This window comes from Podarcis cretensis (genome assembly GCF_951804945.1).
Source record: "Podarcis cretensis genome assembly, chromosome: 5".
In the NCBI taxonomy this organism is placed as follows: domain Eukaryota; kingdom Metazoa; phylum Chordata; class Lepidosauria; order Squamata; family Lacertidae; genus Podarcis; species Podarcis cretensis.
This window is the reverse complement of record NC_137174.1, coordinates 1,736,792-1,757,187: the sequence shown is the minus strand read 5'-3', so window position 1 is coordinate 1,757,187 and position 20,396 is coordinate 1,736,792. Positions and strand designations below refer to the sequence as shown.

The 20,396-nt window shown below is 44.3% G+C and overlaps 1 protein-coding gene and 1 long non-coding RNA gene across 4 annotated transcripts in view; one reads left to right on the top strand and one right to left on the bottom strand.

Annotated features, from left to right (window-relative positions):
* LOC307215860 overlaps positions 1-20,396 on the bottom strand; it is a 126,906-nt gene that overhangs the window by 26,840 nt on the left and 79,670 nt on the right. The gene's annotated exons all lie outside the window — the stretch shown is intronic.
* The window catches only part of BORCS5 (BLOC-1 related complex subunit 5), a 44,161-nt gene that overhangs the window by 4,980 nt on the left and 18,785 nt on the right, over positions 1-20,396 (top strand). For all 3 annotated transcript variants that reach the window (XM_079975513.1, XM_079975511.1, XM_079975512.1), the window contains one exon: positions 12,266-12,423. In XM_079975513.1, coding sequence (XP_079831639.1) covers positions 12,266-12,423 — 158 coding nt within the window. The remainder of the gene's footprint in view (positions 1-12,265; positions 12,424-20,396) is intronic.

The window sequence follows — 20,396 nt, the reverse complement described above, 5'->3', positions numbered from 1 at the left end:
GGCAGAAAAGCCCATGGCCCCAGATTCAGTCCCCAGTTCATAGTGTTGGGGAGCAGGGCTCAGAAAGAGCTCCCCCAGGACTGGTCAAACTGGACAAATGCCCAGACAGTCTAGGACTGGGGAGAGAGTTTTTTTGTTGCTGAGGTTCCTGGGCATATCAGCGCCACTTTCCGTGGTGTTAAGTACTACCTGTAGGTGAGTTTCAGAGTAAGTTCCCTTTTGGCTGATATGGAGATTAGATAGAATCATTATTTGCATCAGCCACTAGCCATAACAATAAAATAAAATAAAATGTACTGAAGATAACTATAGAAAATACATTTTGGGGTTTACATCAATAATCAAATAATAGATCTTATTCTAATTGCCCCGCTAAAAACCTTGCAGTTTTTGCTATCACCTGATCATCTTGATCTGCTAAAAGAATGGTTGAGCGACGACCCGACATGGACAATAGTAGAGGGGTAAGAACCTGATATGGACTTAAAGGGAAGTTTAGACCACATTCTAGTCCATTTGGTGGGGTTAATTTCATAGCCAATGTCATGCTCCCATTGTTCTTCGATTGCATCAAGGGGGGTTGTGGGATTCTGGAGCAGTATTTTGTACATTGTGGATGCCATCCCTTTGCCGTGTCCCTCTGCGGTCAGGAGAAGGTTTTCGAAGGTGGTCCAGGGCCTAGTGGCTGCTGATTTTACTGCTGGATTGTTTAAGAAGCGTATAGTTGACAATGTGTTAGCCAAGGTATTTGGGTGTCCCCTAGTTTGTCTTGTATTTCTTGTGCTGGTATGGATTTGTTGTTTTTGTAGAAGTCTTTTAGGCAGTGCAGGCCTTCGGCTTGCCAGGTCTTTATCTGGAGGTTTTGTGTTGTGTGTTGGAATAGTGGGTGTTAAGCCAGGGGGTTAGTGGGGATGGGGATAGTTTGCCTACTTTTCACTTCCTGTTCAGTGAACCTGTTCAGTATTGTGGGGATTTTCTTTAGTTTTTTTTGGAGAAATGGGTGTGCTGTTGTGGAGATGTTTTCAACGGTGTCTCTCTCCAAGACCCGTCCAAGACTCGTTTTCTAGAATATACGGGATTATGTGGTATACTTGGTTGCCGATGTAACATAATTCTATGTTGGGGATTCCCTATCCTCCTTCTGAGGAGGGGAGGTGCAGGTATTTAGGGCTTATTCTTGGCTCTTTGTGTGATAAAATAAACGAGTGTAGTTTTTTCTGCCACTTCTGGAGTTGGTTGGAGGAATCCAGATTGGGAGGATTTGGAATCAATAGGTTGGCTTTGAGAGAGTGATCATTTTGATCATGTCTATTTTGTCGGAGAAGGTGAAGTTGGCACTGTTCCATTTCCTCAAGTAACTGTTGATTTGTCGCCACAGGGGCTTGTAATTGTGGAGGTATAATTTGTTGTATGTGGGTAAAACCTCAGTGCCTAGGGCTTGCCGATCGCATGGTCGGCGGTTCGAATCTCCACAGCGGGGTGAGTTCCTGTCTTTCGGTCCCAGCTCCTGCCCACCTAGCAGTTCGAAAGCACCCCTAAGTGCAAGTAGATAAATAGGTACCGTTTTATAGCGGGAAGGTAAACGGCGTTTCCGTGTGCTGCGCTGGTGCTGGCTCGCCAGAGCGGCTTCGTCATGCTGGCCACGTGACCCGGAAGTGTCTCCGGACAGCGCTGGCCCCTGGCCTCTTAAGTGAGATGGGCGCACAACCCCAGAGTCTGTCAAGACTGGCCCGTACGGGCAGGGGTACCTTTACCTTTAATTTGTTGAGGTTTCTGGTTATTTGAACCCCTAGGTACCTGAATTTGGTGCGGCAAAGTTTTATCCTTGTGATGTTGGTGAATTCCTTTTGGGTATATGTGTGTGTGTGTGTGTGTGTGTGTGTGTGTGTGTGTGTGTTTAAGCACATAGCCTCAGTTTTTGCAAAGTTTACTTGCAGGCCCGACCCCATTGCGGATGTCTTGAGTTGCTGTGTTTATGGGGTCTGGCGTCGTGACCATCAGGTTGACCTGCGACCCTAGTTTATAGGTTTTACCTTTTATTTCCACACCCTTGATATCTGGGGCTGCTCAGAGTCGGATTGCAAGGGGTTCCAGGGCCAAGAGGAATAGGAAGGGAGACGGGGGCATCCTTGTCTTGTGCCTCTTTGGATTGCTATGGTATTGGAGTCCATATTGTTAATTCTGCATTTGGCTTAGGTTTGGGAGTAAATTTGTAGGAAGTTGGGCCCAAATTTCATGTTAGTTAATACTGCTAATAGATATTTCAATTCTAAGCAATCAAAGGCTTTAAAGATGTCTAGGGACCTGGGGGGCCACTAGGGGGTGCATCGGAAGATGGCTGACAATAACATCTCTCCGACCCACACGAGGTAATTTGGAGGCTATGATGGGAGTAATTAGCCTCCCTACCCCCCCCCCCCGGATGGTGGTGGAGGGACTGCCTTGCCTGCTGTGCCCTATACCACCCCCGAATTTGTGGGGATGGGGGCACTAGGCACAAAGCCCTCCTGTGGGATTCCGGCGCTCCTCGACGCCGTCCCTGATCCGCGCCACTAGCTGCAAGAACTTCAAAAGAAACAATTTGGATGAAGGAATGCACATATTTCAAGGAAGGAGGGGGAGTAAAGACTGCTAACAGAAGAGATCTCTGATAAAACAAGACAAGATTAAATCATGAGAAGATACGCCAAGACACGGTATGGCAAATGACTGATGGGGGAGGGGAAAAAAAAACTTTTCTTTCTTTCCTTATGTGATTAAACAAGAATCCCCTCCCTCACAAGTCAGAAATGTCTTTTTAAGGACTTAAGCTGTGGATTTAAGGCTGTGTGGAGATAAACCTTTGAACCAAAGCATGTTTTAAGAAGAGCGTGGAATGTATAAGAGCTTTGGAATGACGCAGTTAAAAATGCCGTCACCATATTGGGAAGTTCTGTCGGAGGACTTGAGTCTGGGAGGAGAAATAGAGAAATAGAGCTGTTTTTATATTGTGGGTGAAACTCCTCAGTGGGACTTAAGAGCGACAGTTTTGCGAGATTAATGATGGAAAGAGCGATGTTATCTAAGAAGGCGATGATATATGGAAACCATCTTGATTTGAGGATTGGAAGAACGGAAAAATTCACACAGGATTATTATTGATGTTTATCGGCTTAAGGAGACTATCAGAAGAGATCATAAAGAAAACAGAGAAAATATATGAACAAGAGGTGATGTGGAAACAGCAAGATAAGACTAGATAGAATTATGAACTCTGTTTGGACTGATTTGGATTGATTTGGACATTAACGCAGTAGCAAGAAGATGATCAGAATCCCCCTTCGGATCTTGAAATATGGGTCCCCCCAACAAAAATTTAAAATTCGGCTTTGTAATTCGGAATTTATGTGATGTGATTTAATTTGATTTGATTGGCTGGTTAATAAAAATTTATTTAAAAAATAAAGATGTCTAGGGACCTGATCGCTAGTGGGAATTTGGTCGTTTTGCTGTGTTCTGTCAGATTCAGTAGTTTCCTCCTGGGGTCTGTTACGTTGCAACCAGGAACAAAGCCTGCCTGGTCTGGAGTGATAAGTTTGTGTAGGAAGATTTTTAGGCGATTAGCCAGGATTGATGTGACTATCTTGTAGTCTTGGTTTATCAATGAGATTGGTTTGTATGATTCTATTTTGAGGCTATCTTTGAGTGCTTTGGGGATAGAGACTATTTTGGAAGAGGCCCAGATTCTGGGGATGAGGGCCCCTTTTATGATGTCGTTAAATAGGCGGGTCATGGAAGGCATTAGGGGTTCTTTGATTTTTTTGTATAATTCTGCTGTACAGCCATCTGGGCCTGGGGCTTTGTGTGCTTTCAGGTTTTTGAGTACTGTCTCTATTGCCTTTGGGGTGAGAGGGCTCTGCGTGAATTCTTGTTCCTCTGCAGATAAGGTTGGCATGGTCAGCCCTGCTAGGAGTCTTCTGATTTCTTGTTCAGTTGGGTTGCAGGAGGTGTATAGGTTGGCATAAAATTCAGCAAATTCTGAGGTTATTTCTTTGCTGGAGGATGTCATATTAAAGTCTTTTTTAGTGACACAGTGTATTCCTGTTTTGAGTGATTTTTTTCCTGCATCTATTTGCTAATAGTCTGGAGTTCTTCCCTCCATATTCGTAAAAGCATTGTTTAGAGTATAGGATGTTAATCATTGTTTTATTGGTTTCTAGAGAGTCAATTTCCCTTCTTTTTTGTTGTATAAGTTTAAGGAGTTTTATGAGTTTGGTTTTTTCGGCTCCTGTTTTTTGTAGTGAGATGAGAGGGTCGTAATGTCTTGTTCCAGTTTACCAATTTTTGAGGATGCCCTCTCCTTTATTCAGGCTCCTCTGATGACTTCTTTCATTGTGTCCCAGAGGAGGGGGGGGGTTGTAATGTCGCCCATATCGTTCTTTTGGAGAGTTTTCAGTTGACTCTCTCTAGCTAGTTGGCTTGTGGTTAGGATGGGTCTGAAGGACCACAATGGGGTAATTTGTGCTTCCTCTCCTATTTTGAGGGTAGTTTATACTGGGCCGTGGTCTGTGATTTTAATGTTACCAGTGTTTGTTGCTTCTACCAGGGGGAGCAGGCCTTGTGTGAGCAGAATGCGGTCCAGTCTGGACATTGTGCCATGGAGTCCAGACTGGAATGTGTGGCTGGTGTCTCCTGGGTTCTTTTCTCCCCAGATGTCATGAGACAACCAAAGGCAGAGCTTAATCATAATCAGGGTAAAAATACACACCACATGTTCCTAGAAGCTTGAGTAGATGGAGCCACTTAATCAGGTAGTAATAATCCATTGACTTTATAAAAAGTGTGTCTGGCACACAAATTGCTGCTAGGGAAAAGCAGTCTTATAAAACCTCAAAAGGCAAGTTAAAAAAAATCTATGAAAACCTCAACTTCAAAGGATTATTAACAAAGCTATAAAAAATGCAGCCATACCAACCTCAGAAGTTTAAAGCTGCAACACTATTTTCAGGGCGTATACCAAGCCAAGTGAATCTCGATAATTTGCCAGATACATACATTGCATTTCTGTAGTTTCCTAGAGATTTTGTGAATCCTAAATATTTCCAATCACAGCTTCCATTTTCTTATATATGATTTGATTCTGCATCTTAAAGAATGGGTCAATTAAAAGAAACCAACCAACCAACCCATAAGCCCCTAATCTGTATAGATACATGGGGGGGGGTAGCAGTTAATAGCATGTTGTCAATTCCTAATCTTTCTCTTCTGTTCCTCCATTGATGACATTCCTAATCAAAAAACATTTTGAATTGTTGGGGGCCCTTGCCATAGGGCATTGCACCATTGAATATTGGCTTCCATGCAGAGGCCGCAATGCAAAGGCTATAATGGCAATGAAACGGTGCAGTTTGAAATGGGCTGATAGTGGGACCACTCAGATAACATTTCCAGACCTGCCACGCAGCATGATAGCCTGGCCTGGGATAGCTCAGGCAATATAGCAGTAGAGCTCGGTCGTGGGTTCGAGCCCCACATTGGGTCAAAGATTCCTTCATTGCAGGGGTTGGACTAGATGACCTTTGTGGTCCCTTCCAATTCTATGGTTCTGTGAGGTGACATTGTGAGGGAATGAAGGGATAGATGAAGACAGTGTCAAATTGATGTTGCAAAACTGAAAGTGCTTCCTCTGATTCAGATTAACTTCCTCCTCTCCCAGGACTCTTGTTAGCTGCAAAGGGGGCAAAAAATAAGATAAAGCAGCTCTTGTGTTAGAAACTTAAGAGTGCAACAACTTGTACAAGATGTGAAAAGATGCTGGCTTTTTGGTGTGCTGCTGAAGTCAAAACGCATCCCTGTTGGTCTTAGTTTCAGACTTCTGAGGGTTGAAGCCAACCTGATTCTGAAGAAATGTCACTTTGCCCTCTGAAGCTTATGCATTGTATATATTGAAATTCTGCTCATTCTCCTTAGGCCAGTAATGTTCCTGCCTTAGCAGAATGCACACACAGAGAGAGAGTGCTGATGGAGAGAGTTTTTCTCAGTATTTCTGTTGTGATCATTAAACCCCTGAGCTGCACACCCTCGCCCATCTGCCTGCGTCTCTGCCCTAAATAAGCATTCATTTGGACAGTTTTCCTGCAAGAAAGATTTAAATTCTTCTGCAGCAGGTGATATTGCCTTTCATTTCACCAAAATTTTAGTTTACTCGTTAAGTGTGGCATTGTAGGAGTATTTTGCTACCTATACAATAAAAATTGAGACATTTCGCTAAAACTTGCTGCACAATTTTTCATGTGCCTGCAAGGGATAATGGTATTCAAAAATACCTTGATATTATCATGACAGTAATACCCCTCTTAATTTTCTTTTGCATCCAGCAAGTCTAATCCTGATAGATGTACATAGTCAGAGAACTTGCACATGTCCAGAATTGTTACCTGACAAGCAGTGTGTGTAGCCGGGTGCTGTTGTAGCAACAGAAGACAAGGATGCACAACCTCTTGCTGTTCTTGTGTTGTTCATCTACTGTACAACTTCAGCCTGCAGCTGTGGCCCCACACAGTTCAGGGCTCTCCGTGCAAAAAGAGAAAGAATCCTTGCAAATAGAAAGCTAGCTCAAACCATTCTGCCCCTCCCCCCATCTAGAGTTCTGTGGAGGATATTTTTTTATGAAAGAACATTCAGTCATATGAACAGTCAGAAGTGGTACAGCCCAGACACAGATTTACCAAGTTAGTGAGAAACTACTAAATCAGTTTCGTAGTGTGCTGGGAATATGGTCATAACTATGATGAGCCTTAAATGTTCTGCCTCTAGTCAAATTTTCAGGTATTTATTTTAGACTTGTTGCTATTTAAATGTGCAAATGAATAGTGACCAGTTCCTTTGCTGTGTCGTCTTGTAGGGACTTCATAACTCTTATTTTGCACTTGCATAAAATGATTTGGTTTGTGTCAGATGGCTGTTGTGGTTGCTCAAGAGTAACCAGGCAGGACTCCGGCCTGTCTTTTACAGGCTTTATTTTGGTGCAAACTATTTACAGTGAAGAGCATCATAAGTTCATGTCTGGCTCAGTCGCTAGCAGAATCCGGGAGTGATCTGTTTTTGTACCTCCCCCAACATAAAAGTTTCATTACCCCCAGCCGTTTCCACCCCTCCCTGCGCCTCAAACTACTGCGCAGGATGGGCGATGGCAAGGGCGTACCTCCCTCCTCTCCGGCTTGCTCAGGAGCGGTGTTACGGCTCCCACTAGCATCCTCTGGTCCTTGCACCTCTTCCCCCCTGGAGGTGGGGCTTTCCTCCTCGCTGGAAGAGGAACTGCTTTGCAAGATTTTCGGAGGCTCCCTGTGACACAACTGCCCTTCTATCTCTCGCCTCTGAGCCGATGGCAGTTCCCTGACAGTTTGACTCTTGTAAAAATGTTGTTCATAGGGAGGGTGATTTATTTAATACTTTTAATCTTGGGTGTAGTCCTGTATTGCATTTTTGACCATCTCTTGCTTCAGTATTGCACATTCCTTATGCAAAAAGACTCAAAAGTCACACTTGCTGTTGGGGGGTGGGGCGAGGGGGAACGAGTCCAAATTCCTGACAAAAGGCGTCTCCTAAAGACTGGCGCAGGGACCTGAAAGTGTCACATCTTTATTTTTAATGCTTCTTCCAGTATAATGACTTCTTGCATGAGCAAACCAAGTAAAGAATAATGAAAAAGAAGCAGCAAATGTAGCCAGCAACAAGGTGCCAATAACCTTGAGACTTTGAAACTTTGCAAATGTTTGCTTGAGTGAAATTCTCCTGTGTATCACCAAATAAGAATGAGCTGAGGTCACTCTTGGCAAGAGCAGGACTCTTTTCCCCCCTGCACAAACAGCATAACATGAGAAGAGGGAGTGGGTGAAGGAAGGGGGCAGGAAAAGGAATCAAGGAGGACTGGATAACATTGTAGACATAATTTTTGTTTGAACATACTATATACAAAAAAGCAGCTTGCTTTGTTTGCAGGCTTTGAGTAATAATAATAATAATAATTTATTATTTATACCCCGCCCATCTGGCTGGGTTTCCCCAGCCACTCTGGGCGGCTTCCAAAAGAATATTAAAATACTGTGACACATCAAACATTAAAAGCTTCCCTAAAAATACATAAATATACAAAAATTAGGGATGCTTTTGCTGTCTTTCTACACCATAGTATAACCATGGCACAGAATCCCCTACTTAAAGTTGCATAATTCTTTGTGGTTCTTGTCCGGTGATATTTTGGGGGCTGCCCTGATTTAAGTCTCTACTCCAGCAAAATTGCCAAAATTCAACAGCAAAATTTTTCCAGGCTTATGAAACTCATGGCAACTGCCGTTTATGAGTAGTCAACTGGCCACCTGATAGTTTGGATTTGAGTTTGGATTTGATATCCCACCTTTCACTCCCTTTAAGGAGTCTCAAAGTGGCTAACAATCTCCTTTCCCTTCCTCCCCCACAACAAACACCTTGTGAGGTGAGTGAGGCTGAGAGACTTCAGAGAAGTGTGACTGGCCCAAGGTCACCCAGCAGCTGCAGGTGGAGGAGCGGAGACACGAACCCGGTTCCCCAGATTACGAGACGACCGCTCTTAACCACTACACCACACTGGCTCTTGAGCCAGCTTGAGCCAGCCTCTGGCATCTGGGCCTGAGAAGCCCCTACTCCTAAAGAATTTTTCTGCTTTGTCACTTTCTCCTTTGTGAGATGAGGCACAGACCCCAAAGCCCCTTAAAACTTTCCTATATGCACCCTGTGAGCAGCAATGCAATTATGGCTGTTAGGCATGTCAGGTGTCTGCACTGGCAAGTGGAAGCCCAGGAAGGCAAAACAGCCGCTGCCACCAAGTTACAGACAGGCATCCAGACCCACGCAGAGAGCTGCCAAGCCTAACAAAGGAGAGGGCGGAGCAGTATCTGTGAAGCCATGACAGCAAGGCATTTGCGGAAGTTCAAGGGAAAGGGTACACGAGCAGCTCCCCAGTGGCTGTTTGGCAAACTAGTTTTATTTTTATTTGTTTTATTTTTAAAATTTCTATACTGCTTTATATTTTTAACCAAACTCTCAAAGCGGTTTACAGCATATTAATTCAATAAAACATAAATAAAACAATCTGAAGAAAGTTAAATACAGAGTATACACTCAAAGCAACATAACAGAAAACTAAAATATTTTCTTAAAGATTTCAAAATAAAACATTACAAAGGAGGTCAACTACAGAATACATATTTAACATAGTGGGGCTGGTGAGTCTAGGCCTCGCCCCCTAGGCCAGGTGGAAAGGGCCTTGCGGGGAGCGGCCTTCATGCCTCACAGCCAGGCCACGTTCCTAGCTGCAGATCAGGCACCTGGTAGCACAGGCTTTTATTTTCTTTAAGCTTCCAGTGCCATTGACCCACATGCCCTCTAGATGTCTATAGATTTCCCTGTGCAAATTATTTTACCTGGGCCACATTGCCAAAGTTGCTGTCATGTTAATGGTTTATGTGGTCTAAAGGGTACATTGCAAATGCTCTTTGTAGTGCCTTGTCTTTTGTTAAAATGTGTGCTTTGCCATGAAAGGCATTTAAATCTTGTACAGTGCATGTAAGTAATAAGGGGACAGATGCATACGATTCCCAGGGAGTTTTGCCCCTTGAATTAAATTTTGCATGCACAGTTTCACGTTTGCCCCCACAGCCGTTTACTTTGTGAGTAAAGATAAAGTACAAGTTAGACTCCCCCCAAAGAGCCCCCCCTGTGTTTCTCTGGAAGGGATGGCGGAGTGCTTCCTGAATGCACTCCGTGGGCAATTCTGCACCCACCCCTTTTATGTGGAGTTGGGGAAGAATTGCAGTATGTGATGTAGTGACACAGCAGGCACCCTCTTCTGTGGGTGGGCCCACAAGAGGCTTTTTAAATATGTAATTTAATTTATGTGGCACCAGCACTTCTCTAACAGCACACGGGATTGGGAATAAATAGTCTAAACTACCTCGCTCTTTATTTAGAAACTGAATAGCCAGAGGTGCTGTGTGTGAGGGAGTAAAACAGCTTTATGACTATTGAATGTGGGGAAGGGGAGGGGAAATAGAATATGATTGTTAGCAGACCTTCTGCATGGCTTTTCCTTTTTATAATTCAGCCACCCATGTTGTCTCTGCCTCCCAGAATATGATTGCAAATTGTTGTTGTTGTTTAGTCGTTTAGTCGTGTCCGACTCTTCGTGACCCCATGGACCAGAGAACGCCAGGCACTCCTGTCCTCCACTGCCCCCCGCAGCTTGGTCAGACTCATGCTGGTAACCTCGAAAACACTATCCAACCATCTCGTCCTCTGTCGCCCCCTTCTCCTTGTGCCCTCCATCTTTCCCAACATCAGGGTCTTCTCCAGGGAGTCTTCTCTTCTCATGAGAGAGCCAGTGTGGTGTAGTGGTTAAGAGCGGTAGTGTTTGTTGTGGGGGAGGAAGGGAAAGGAGAATGTTAGCCGCTTTGAGACTCCTTAAAGGGAGTGAAAGGCGGGATATCAAATCCAAACTCTTCTTCTTCTTCTTCTTCATGAGGTGGCCAAAGTACTGGAGCCTCAGCTTCACAATCTGTCCTTCCAGTGAGCACTCAGGGCTGATTTCCTTCAGAATGGAGAGGTTGGATCTTCTTGCAGTCCATGGGACTCTCAAGAGTCTCCTCCAGCACCAGAATTCAAAAACATCAATTCTTCGGCGATCAGCCTTCTTGATGGTCCAGCTCTCACTTCCATACATCACTACTGGGAAAACCATAGCTATAACTATACGGACCTTTGTTGGCAAGGTGATGTCTCTACTTCTCAAGATGCTGTCTAGGCCTGTCATTGCCCTTCTCCCAAGAAGCAGGCGTCTTTTAATTTCGTGGCTGCTGTCACCATCTGCAGTGATCATGATTGCAAATAGACATTTGGAAAAGCTGAGAATACGTTGCTGTTTTAAAAAACGAATAAAGCAAGGAAATAGTGTTACAGTTCTGTTAATGTAAGAGGCAACAATTTCAACAATTTTTTCTAGCAGCATGAGTAGAGTATGCGTGCAAATTACGTGGGGTGATGTCCTGGGGTATGCTCCTAAAGCCAAAATCTTGTAGTCAAAGCCCATTGGGTTCAATGACGGGTGGGATTGCCAAAGCCTTTTTTTAAAAAAAAAAAACTCCACCCTCTTTTGCTTCCCCCCTTTTGTACATTTTTTGCCATACGTGTATAGCTGAATGCACACAAGTTAAATGTGCATCAGTTGTGGGCTTACTGTATTCCTAATGGAAGATTTTTACATGCATGATGAGTAATTACTACCTAAGTGTCAGTCACTAGTTTCCAGAGAGTTCTCCCCAAAGCAATACAGTTATACCTCGAGTTGAAGTAGTTTCAGGATAAGTATTTTCGGGTTGTATGGTGCGGTGAGCCGGAAGTAACGGAGCACGTTACTTCCGGGTTTTGCCGTTCGCACATGCACAGACGGTCAAAATGATGTCACGCGCATGCGCGGAAGCGGGTGAATCGCGACCCGCACAGACGTGGGTTGCGTTCGCTTTTGGATGCGAACGGGGCTCCGGAACGGATCCCGTTCGCATCCAGAGGTACCACTGTATACAACATGTGGCCTGACAAAACACAGTAAAACACAATAATGAAATAAATGCTATAAACAGGCAAGAACACCACCCCAGCAGAAATGGTATGGTTTCTTTGGAGTCACAATAATAGTTTTGTAACACACAGAGTGGCCCTTCATGCCCTGGCTGGAAGGAAAGAAAGAAAGGAAAAGGGAGTTAGATAAAATCATTGTGCTGATTCGGAGGTGTTTAGTCCATCAGGTCATTTTTTCAATACCATGCCCCCACCCCCCCGGTCAGTCAGCTGACATCACTCTGATGGGTGGGGAACATCAGCTGATGGGCAGAGGGTAGAGTTCGATTTTGTGTTAGCTGCGTATACAGTATCAGGTTTACTCAAGTTCCCATTGCAGGCAGGTTTCCCACACAGTGCAAAGGGTCCCCCCCCCCCATTTTAGCAGTGTCTTGCTGCCTGCAAGGAGCTTTGAAGGCCTTTGTGTCCCACATGATAGATCACCAGTAAGCTGTTGAGCTGCTTCTGGATTTGTCTTTGTGTAACATGGTAAATGGCACTAAGAACAGGCTGATTACAACTGGGGATTTATGTGGAGATGCTGTTACATGTGTTTTGTTTTTGATCAAACCAATCCCTTTGCTAGTTCTGCTGTTAGCCATTTTAGTAAATTCCTTTGCTGTCAATTTTCTTCTAGGTCTTCTCAGTGGGCAGACAGCTCCTACCAACATAAAACTGGAGAAACTGGATTCTCAGCAAGTTCTACAGCTCTGCCTGCGATACCAAGACCACCTTCACCAATGCGCAGAAGCGGTTGCCTTTGACCAGAATGCTTTAGTCAAACGGATCAAAGAGGTATGGAATATGCTGGGGTTGGAGAAGCAAAGGGGGTTCTGTGAAGCCATCTTCAACAGCACTTGCCCTTTTGAGGCAAGAAAAGCCCTTCAGCTTTCCCACTTTATTCCCCCCACCTCTCATTTGTAACATGACTGGAGAAAACTGCTCTATAATTATGTCTCTCTGGGGGAGAGAACAGTAGTTTAAAGCAGGTTAAAGTCCTATTTACACTAGTTGTGTTGGACCAAAGTGGTGGTGTTACAAGGCGTTGCCCTGCTCCACCCCTCTTCCCACCATCATCCACTCTAAGCTGCTTCTGTCACAGCTTTCCTCAGTTCCATCCACGCAAAGGTCCATCTGCCTCTTCAGCCATGGAAGCCCCTCTTACCAGCTTTATTGAGGCAACCCCTTTATGGAGAGGAGGAATCCTCAGTCCAGGCTGTCATATGCGTTTTGGTCATCACTTTTGTTTTGATATTTTGCTTGGTATTTTTATTACACTTCATTGCATTGTAAATTACATCATGGAGACTTTATTTTTGTAGTAAAAAGTGATATACAAGTTAGATAAATCAAAGCAAGCTGCACTTTCCATTCTTCAGCTGCAGTCCTACTTTCTTCGTGTATCATCTGTTTTAGATTATAAACTCCTGTAAATACTGACCAATTTCTTGATTGTGTACATCTCCTAGCTGTTGTAGATGCTTGATAGTTGGCATTAATATTGCATTTGAGCAAATATGTGGAGAAAATCATTGACCAGTGAATGTTGTTATCACTTAGATTGTTAGATCATTGGCTTGTATTACACAATTCAACATACTCTGTTCTAAACAGGTAATAATTGTGCAAATGTCACGATCAGTGTTTCTGCCCACCTTTTGCAAAGTAGATTGTACCACTGTCTCTTTTCTCTCTTATTTTTCTCCCTTTCTTAAAATGAGCAATGAACATAACATGCTATTTTTATTGGGTGGTTGCTTAATCTTTACTTACTTTCCATACAGGGCAGCCAAGATTCATAGTTAGCATGACTCAGAACTCAGAACTTCCATATGGTTAGATGAACAATAATGTGATTCACTGCATTTATTGAATGCCTGCAATCATTTCATGCTGTGTTGAATCCCAGTTCAGATGTGAACCATTTTTATTTTTAAAAAGTATTTTGGTCAACACATAATCTGAAGCCAACTAATTACACAAGGTGTGAATGTATCTGCAGATGTTGATGACTCAGATTACTTCGATATCCAGCAATTTCTTTAATTGCCAACTTGAAGAAACTGTGCTAATTCAAATAAAGCCTGTAAACCTTCCTGAAACTAGATTCATCTTTCTGTCATTCTCTGATGGTGACTGCTCTTGCTTTTAGTTTGAGTGGAGAACTAACAGGGAAGTCTAACTGCCAACAGAGGGAAACAAAACAGCTTGTACAGTGGCCCCTCAGGTTAAGTACTTAATTCGTGCAGGAGGTCCGTTCTTAACCTGAACCTGTTCTTAACCTGAAGCACCACTTTAGCTAATAGGGCCTCCTGCTGCTGCCGCGCCACCATCGCATGATTAGGAAGTCTGTTCTGCGCAATGGTGTCGGAGGAAGTTACCCATTACATATCACACGAATGCCATATCTTAGTGTCCTTTAGGTGCTTCTTGAAGACTTTTCTCTATCAGAAAGTCTTATAAGTGAATATTGGTATCCACGTTCATATCTGCATTGGATTTGAAATTGATTTTATATATAGTAATAGTTTTTGGTGGTTTTTTTTAATAGTTTTGTATGTAATTGGGTTTTTGTTTTTAAAATTGTTTTATTTATGCTTTTGAGTTATCTCATAGGAAGTGATTCATGAATGAAATAATAATGTTTATTTTTTAACAACAGCAGCCTTCACGCCAGATTCCCCCAAGCATTCATGCTGCTGGCTTATTCCCTGAAAACAGAGAAGTAGTTTAGACATGCCTTGAGGAAGTGTGGTAACAGAATTTCAGAGAGGAAGAGAGCTCTCTACATGGGACTGCCTGTACTGGCTATCTGAACTGGAGGCCAGTGCAGTGCAGAGAGGCATTTGTAACATAATGTGTCTGTTTTCAGCGCCTTTTCCTACACAGCAGTAACTAAGGCCTAGTAAGAATGGATGAGAAAGCAGGGGCTCTCCTGATGTTGCTAATGATGGATGACCCTTCCATTCTTGTATGGTGCCCAGTTGTTGTATGTAAGTCACTGGAGCTGTAGACCCTGTAAGTAAACACCAGCCAAATTCAGTAGTAAAGAATGAGAGATTGGCACTGTGCCTCTTCCCAGAAACAGAGTTACTATTTAGCCTCCAAAGAATAAAGCGGGATGTTATTTGTGGCATAACTTTTTTTAAAATTGGAGTTGACTTTCCATTACCTCAGAAGCTTATACAAACCAGAAAATAAATGCTCTGGACACTATGCACACACCACAACTACACCCACCCAGCCCATAAATGGTTTCTACTAAAGCCAATAAATTGCTTCTTTGAAGCATAATTGTGGTGAGTGGGGCACAGCAGGGAAGAGGCTGGCAACAGCCCTGAAATCACCTACCTGCACTGCAGTTAGGCTTGAAAAAGCCTGTCTACTGGGTAAAATAGAAGGCTTTCCCAAGCCTATCATGTTCCAGTCTTACTCTGAGAGAGGTTGTGGGCATATTGAGCCCTTTTAAGCCCCTGCCTCCAGACCATCTCTTTCAGGCTCCACCACATTCTGGAGAACTTCCAGGTTCTTAAAGGGTCAACCTTCTGGGATGAAGATGGGCCCTTCTTCTCTATTCCATAGCTCCATGTGCTGCTGGAGCAGTGAGGTACTGTCAGCGGCATTTGTTTTTTCAGGAGAAGGTTCCCATGAGGTCCTGGTGGTATGGAAATTCTTCTGGGGGCTCAGACATAGTGGTCTCCTGAAGCAACAGACAGGGCCGTCTTAAGCATATCCAGTGCTGTGGTGCAAGGATCCCTCCAGCGCCGCCCCCCCCATTTTCCAGAGTTGTTGACCTTTTTTTAGGAAGCTGACACCCGCTTACGCATTGTCTCTGCTTGGGAAAAGAAAGCAGGATATATTCTCAGATGCATGTGAGCCAGCCAAAATCTGACAAGTCACTCCTGGTCTTAAATGGCATAGCTTAACCTGGCACCAAAATGAGAAAAAATGCTGAACTTAGATATACCTCAGTCAGTAAAGCATGAGACTCTTAATCCCAGGGGGTTGGACTAGATGACCGTGGTGGTTCCCTTCCAACTCTGAATGGTTCTGTTATTCTATCTGAAGGGAAGATGGAGCAGACTTGTTTTGTGAGAGATGCTTGTGCTGTGATTCCTGCGCTGGAGGGGGTTGGTCTAGAGGACCCTCGGGGTCCCTTCCAACCATCCAGTTCTGTGATACTATGATTAAAATACTCCAAGAAATAAATAAACGGGCTTCTCTGTGGCAGTCACTGGAAAGGGCTCCAGGGGTGGCCATCCCACAGAAAGTTTGGCATGTGCACTGTAGCCCAAGCCCCATTCACCAGGCGAGACCCGGTGGGCTGAAGGACCGCTCCTCAGTGGCAAGGGGGCTGCCCAGGAGAGCTGGAGTACGTGACGGCACGTCTGAGGGATCTAGGCCGGCCCCCTCAACGCCTCCCTTGCTCTGCCTCGGACTCTGGGCAGGCGGAGGGTGGCGGAGGCAAGGCTGGGCTGTGCGCCTAGTGGGAAGCACACAGCCTCTAGGCAGGCCAGCCACGCCTCCTGCTCGGCAGAGGCGTAGGAAGGTCAGGTGGGACCCGGTGCAGAAATTTTCTTGTCACCCCCCCATTGTGTTTTTTTTTTCACCTGCAAAAATGGTTTTATGTTATTTCATATTTTCTTACAAAGGAATGTGGATTCTGAGCCTCTGATAACAAGCAGGCGACTATGGACAGATACTTAAATCTACAGGATGGATTGTGTTTTGGCTTGTGTTATTTTATTTATATTTATTGTTTAATTTATTTAATAAAATTTATTTTAAAAAACCCTGCAAAGTGGTTTACCAAAACAAAAAACAAAAAAACACCACAGCAGTAAAATCAAGAAAAATTAATAATCCTACTTTAAAAGATACAAAAGCTACCGGTAAAATATTAAGATAAATATTACTTCAACTTCCTAAGCATCTAGGTATGCTTGCCTAAAGAAGAATGCTTTTAGCAGGTGCCTGGAAAGAGTCTAGCAAAGGCACATGCTTTGTTGAAATTTCAGCCTTCACAACATAGGAAAACGGCTAAGTAAACAGCTATTTTCATGGAGGAGGGTCAAGATATTAACTGATATGCATGAAATTTCATATGTAGCTATATAATCCCTAGTGTAGTAAGATAAGACCTTTGGAGCAGGCATTTTTTTTAAAAAAAACTTTTTTATGAACCACCCTAGCAGGGCAGTAATTGTTCCTTGATAATCTGTCACCCCTCCACCATCATGATGGCCCCTGGGGAGACCCGCCCCATTCCTATGCCCTGGCTGCTCGGCTGTTGAGCATCAGGAGCCCCACTCCTGAGGTGGCAGGTGGCGGAGGCTGCAAGGCCGGGCGCACTCAGCCTCTGGGCAGGCTGGCCACGCCTCAACCCCTCCTGCTTGGCACTCCTAAGCAGCAGCCGGAGCTTGAGTCCCGAATCGGCGGCGGAGGCTGCAAGGTCGGGTGCACAAAAAACAAGCATCGCTGCACGAGCCGAGGTGACTGTTGAAGCCGGCCAACGGAGCCCCGTGTGAGTAGCGCACCGCTGGGCTGGCCCTACACCAGTGGCGCGCAGGGGACGGAGCCGCTGAATAAGCAGAGAGGGAGCCGTTGCACCACTGGTTAGAGACGGGCCTGGCAACAGATCCAGAACCTGAACCTGATCTGGACTCCATAGCAGGAGACACTGAAGCCCTTGACTCTGTGTCTTGACCACTGCTGGACCATAGGGTCATTGTAAGGCCTAATTTCAGTCCAGAAACAGGACCTGGGCGCCTGTGGGTAAATGCCCTCGGACATCCCATTGACAACCTCTGCCAATGAACTGGTTAGAAAACCTTGGATCAGTTTTAAAAGGTGCCTTTGATTGATCACTAGACTTTTATTTATACAATTTGTAATGGATCCAGGGGGGTGGGGAGTTTTCCCCTTCCTTTCTGTTGAAGAATTCCCCATAAAAAGCATCACAACAGGGGGGCAGAATCTAAGCGAATGAAACCCAGGATAGTTTTCTGTTCCAAGCATCTCTGCAGGGTTCCCAATCCCAGGCACTCTTGATGCCACACTTGGTCTGCACCAGGTTGGTCATACAAATATTTTGAAAAGCCACAAGCCACAGACGAACAATTTAGATGATTAACTAAGAATACCTCTTTTAAGATGATTCCATTTCTGACACTTGCATGCTTAAAAAGAAAGATGTGCTTCTTTTGGCATTGTTTTTAATTATGTGCAGTGCATATAGTGAGGCTGTGCTCAAATACCCCCTCCCCCATCACAGCCTCCATTGTGAGCTGAATCATGCACAGATTCGGCTAATCTGGAAGACCTGGCGCACGCTGGAGTGTGTGTGGAAGAGGGACCTGTGCCTCCCTGTGCCACAGTGCCTTAGCGCAGCTTCCAGCTGAAATTATAAACTCTGGATAAGAGTTGTCATATATCTTATTCTTTGGCTGTAGAAAGCACCAGCTGCTAGCTGAACAGAAGAACCTGATTAACAGCAAATCAAAAGCCTGCAAATCAGATAGGATGAACTTTGACGACACATTTTACATAAAAATGTTTTGCCCTTGAAACAAAAGCTAAACTAAAAATATAGATTTTTAGTTTAACTTAGCTAAACTAAAAATCAGTTGAATTTTAGAAATAAAAATATTGAAAGATGTACATGTGGGGGGAATGGGAGGAGGAGGAGGACAGGATTTCGGTAAAGAATGCACTTGGGGAAAAATATGCTTAGAATCATAGAATCAGAGAGTCATGGAATCTTAGATTTGGAAGGGACCCCAGGGTCATCTAGTCCAACCCCTGCAACGCAGGAATCTCAGCTCAAGCATCCAGGACAGATGAGCATCCTGCTTCAAAACCTCCAAGGAAGGAGAGGCCACCACCTCTCATGGGAGTCTGTTCACTGCTAAGCAGCTCTTACTGTCAGAAAGTTTTTCCGAATGTTTAGTCGGAATCTACTTTCTTGCAACTTGAAGCCATTGGTTTGAGTCCTACTCTGCAGAGCAGGAGAAAACAAGCCCGCTCCCTCCTCCATGGGACAGCCCTTCCCTTCAGATATTTGACGATGGCTGTCATATCTCCTCTCAGTCTCCTCTTTTCCAGGCTAAACATACCCAGCTCCCTCAACTGTTTCTCGTAGCACTTGGTTTCCAGACCCTTAATCATCTTGTTCATGCTCCTCTGCACACGTTCCAGCTTGTCAACATCCTTCTTCAATTGTGATGCCCAGAATTGGACACAGTACTCCAGATGTAGTCTGACCAAGGCAAAATAGAATGGTACTTCCCTTGATCTGAACACTAGACTTTTCTTGATGTAACCTAGAATAGTGTTAGCTTTTTTTGCTGCTGCTGCTGTTGTCTCATGTTAAGCTTGTGTTTCATCACCAAGACCCCTAGATCCTTTTCACATGTACTGCTAGTAAGCCAGGTGTCCCCATCCAATATTTGTGCACCTGGTTCTTCCTGCCTAGGTGCAGAACCTTACATTGGTCCCTATTGAAATTCATTTTGTTAGCTTGGGCCCAGTTCTCCAATCTGTTAAGGTCATTTGAATTCTGATTCTGTCTTCTGCGGCATTAGCTGCAGTTTCGTGTCATCTGCAAATTTGATGAGCATCCCCTCAATTCCTTCATCCAAGTCATTTATAAAGACGTTGAACAACAACGGGCCCAGGACAGAACCCTGCGGCACCCCACTTGTCACTTTTTCCCAGGATGACGAGGAACTGTTAATGAGTGCTCTTTGGGTTCAGTCAGTCAACCAGCTACAAATCCACCTAACAGTTACCTCGTTCAACCCACATTTTACCAGCTTCACAAGAATATCATGGGGACTTTGTCAAAAGCCTTACTGAAATCAAGATACACTATCTCCACAGCATTTCCCTGATCCACCAAGTTTGTAATTCCATCAAAAAAAGAAAATAGATTGGTCTAGCATGACTTGTTTTTGAGAAACGCATGCTGGATCTTAGTAATCACAGCATCCTTTTCAAAATGCTCACAGCTCAACTGCTAAATTATCTGTTCTAGGACCTTCCCTGATGATGTGAAGCTCACTGGTCAGTAGTTACCTGGTCTTCCTTTACCCCCTTTTTGAAGATGAGGACAACATTTGCCCGCCTCCAGTCTGTAGGGACCTCACCTGTTCTCCAAGAATTCTCAAAGATAATAGACAAAGGCTCTGAAATTACATCTGCAAGCTCCTTTAGTACCCTTGGGATGCAGCTCATCAGACCCTGGAGATTCGAATCCATTTAAAGCAGCTAGGTGTTCCCTCACTACCTCTTTTCCTATCTTGGGCTACAGCTCCCTCTTATGTCACTTATTCTGTTATCACCAGGTTGGGCATCACTTTCCTTTTGGGTGAAGACAGAGGCAAAGTAGGTGTTGAGAAGTTCTGCCTTTTCTCTGTCATCCAATAGCATTTTTCCATCTTCCCCACACAGAGGACCTACCACTTGCTTGTTTTTCCTCTTACTTTGGACATAGCCAAATGAACTTTTTTTTAAACCTCTCTTTCAAGCCTGAGCTCATTCTGAGCTTTTGCCGGCCTGACCTTCCCCCTGTTGGCTACTCGTTGGCTCCTCCTCTGTGATTTCCTCTTTCTTCCATTTCTTATACATGCCCTTCTTAACCCTCAGCTCATCTGTAAGCTCCTTATGCAGCCACACCAGCTTTCTCTGACGCCTCTCACTTTTCTTTCTTGTTGGTATTGCCTGCATTTATGCCTTCAATATTTCTCCTTCTAGAAACTCCCATCCTT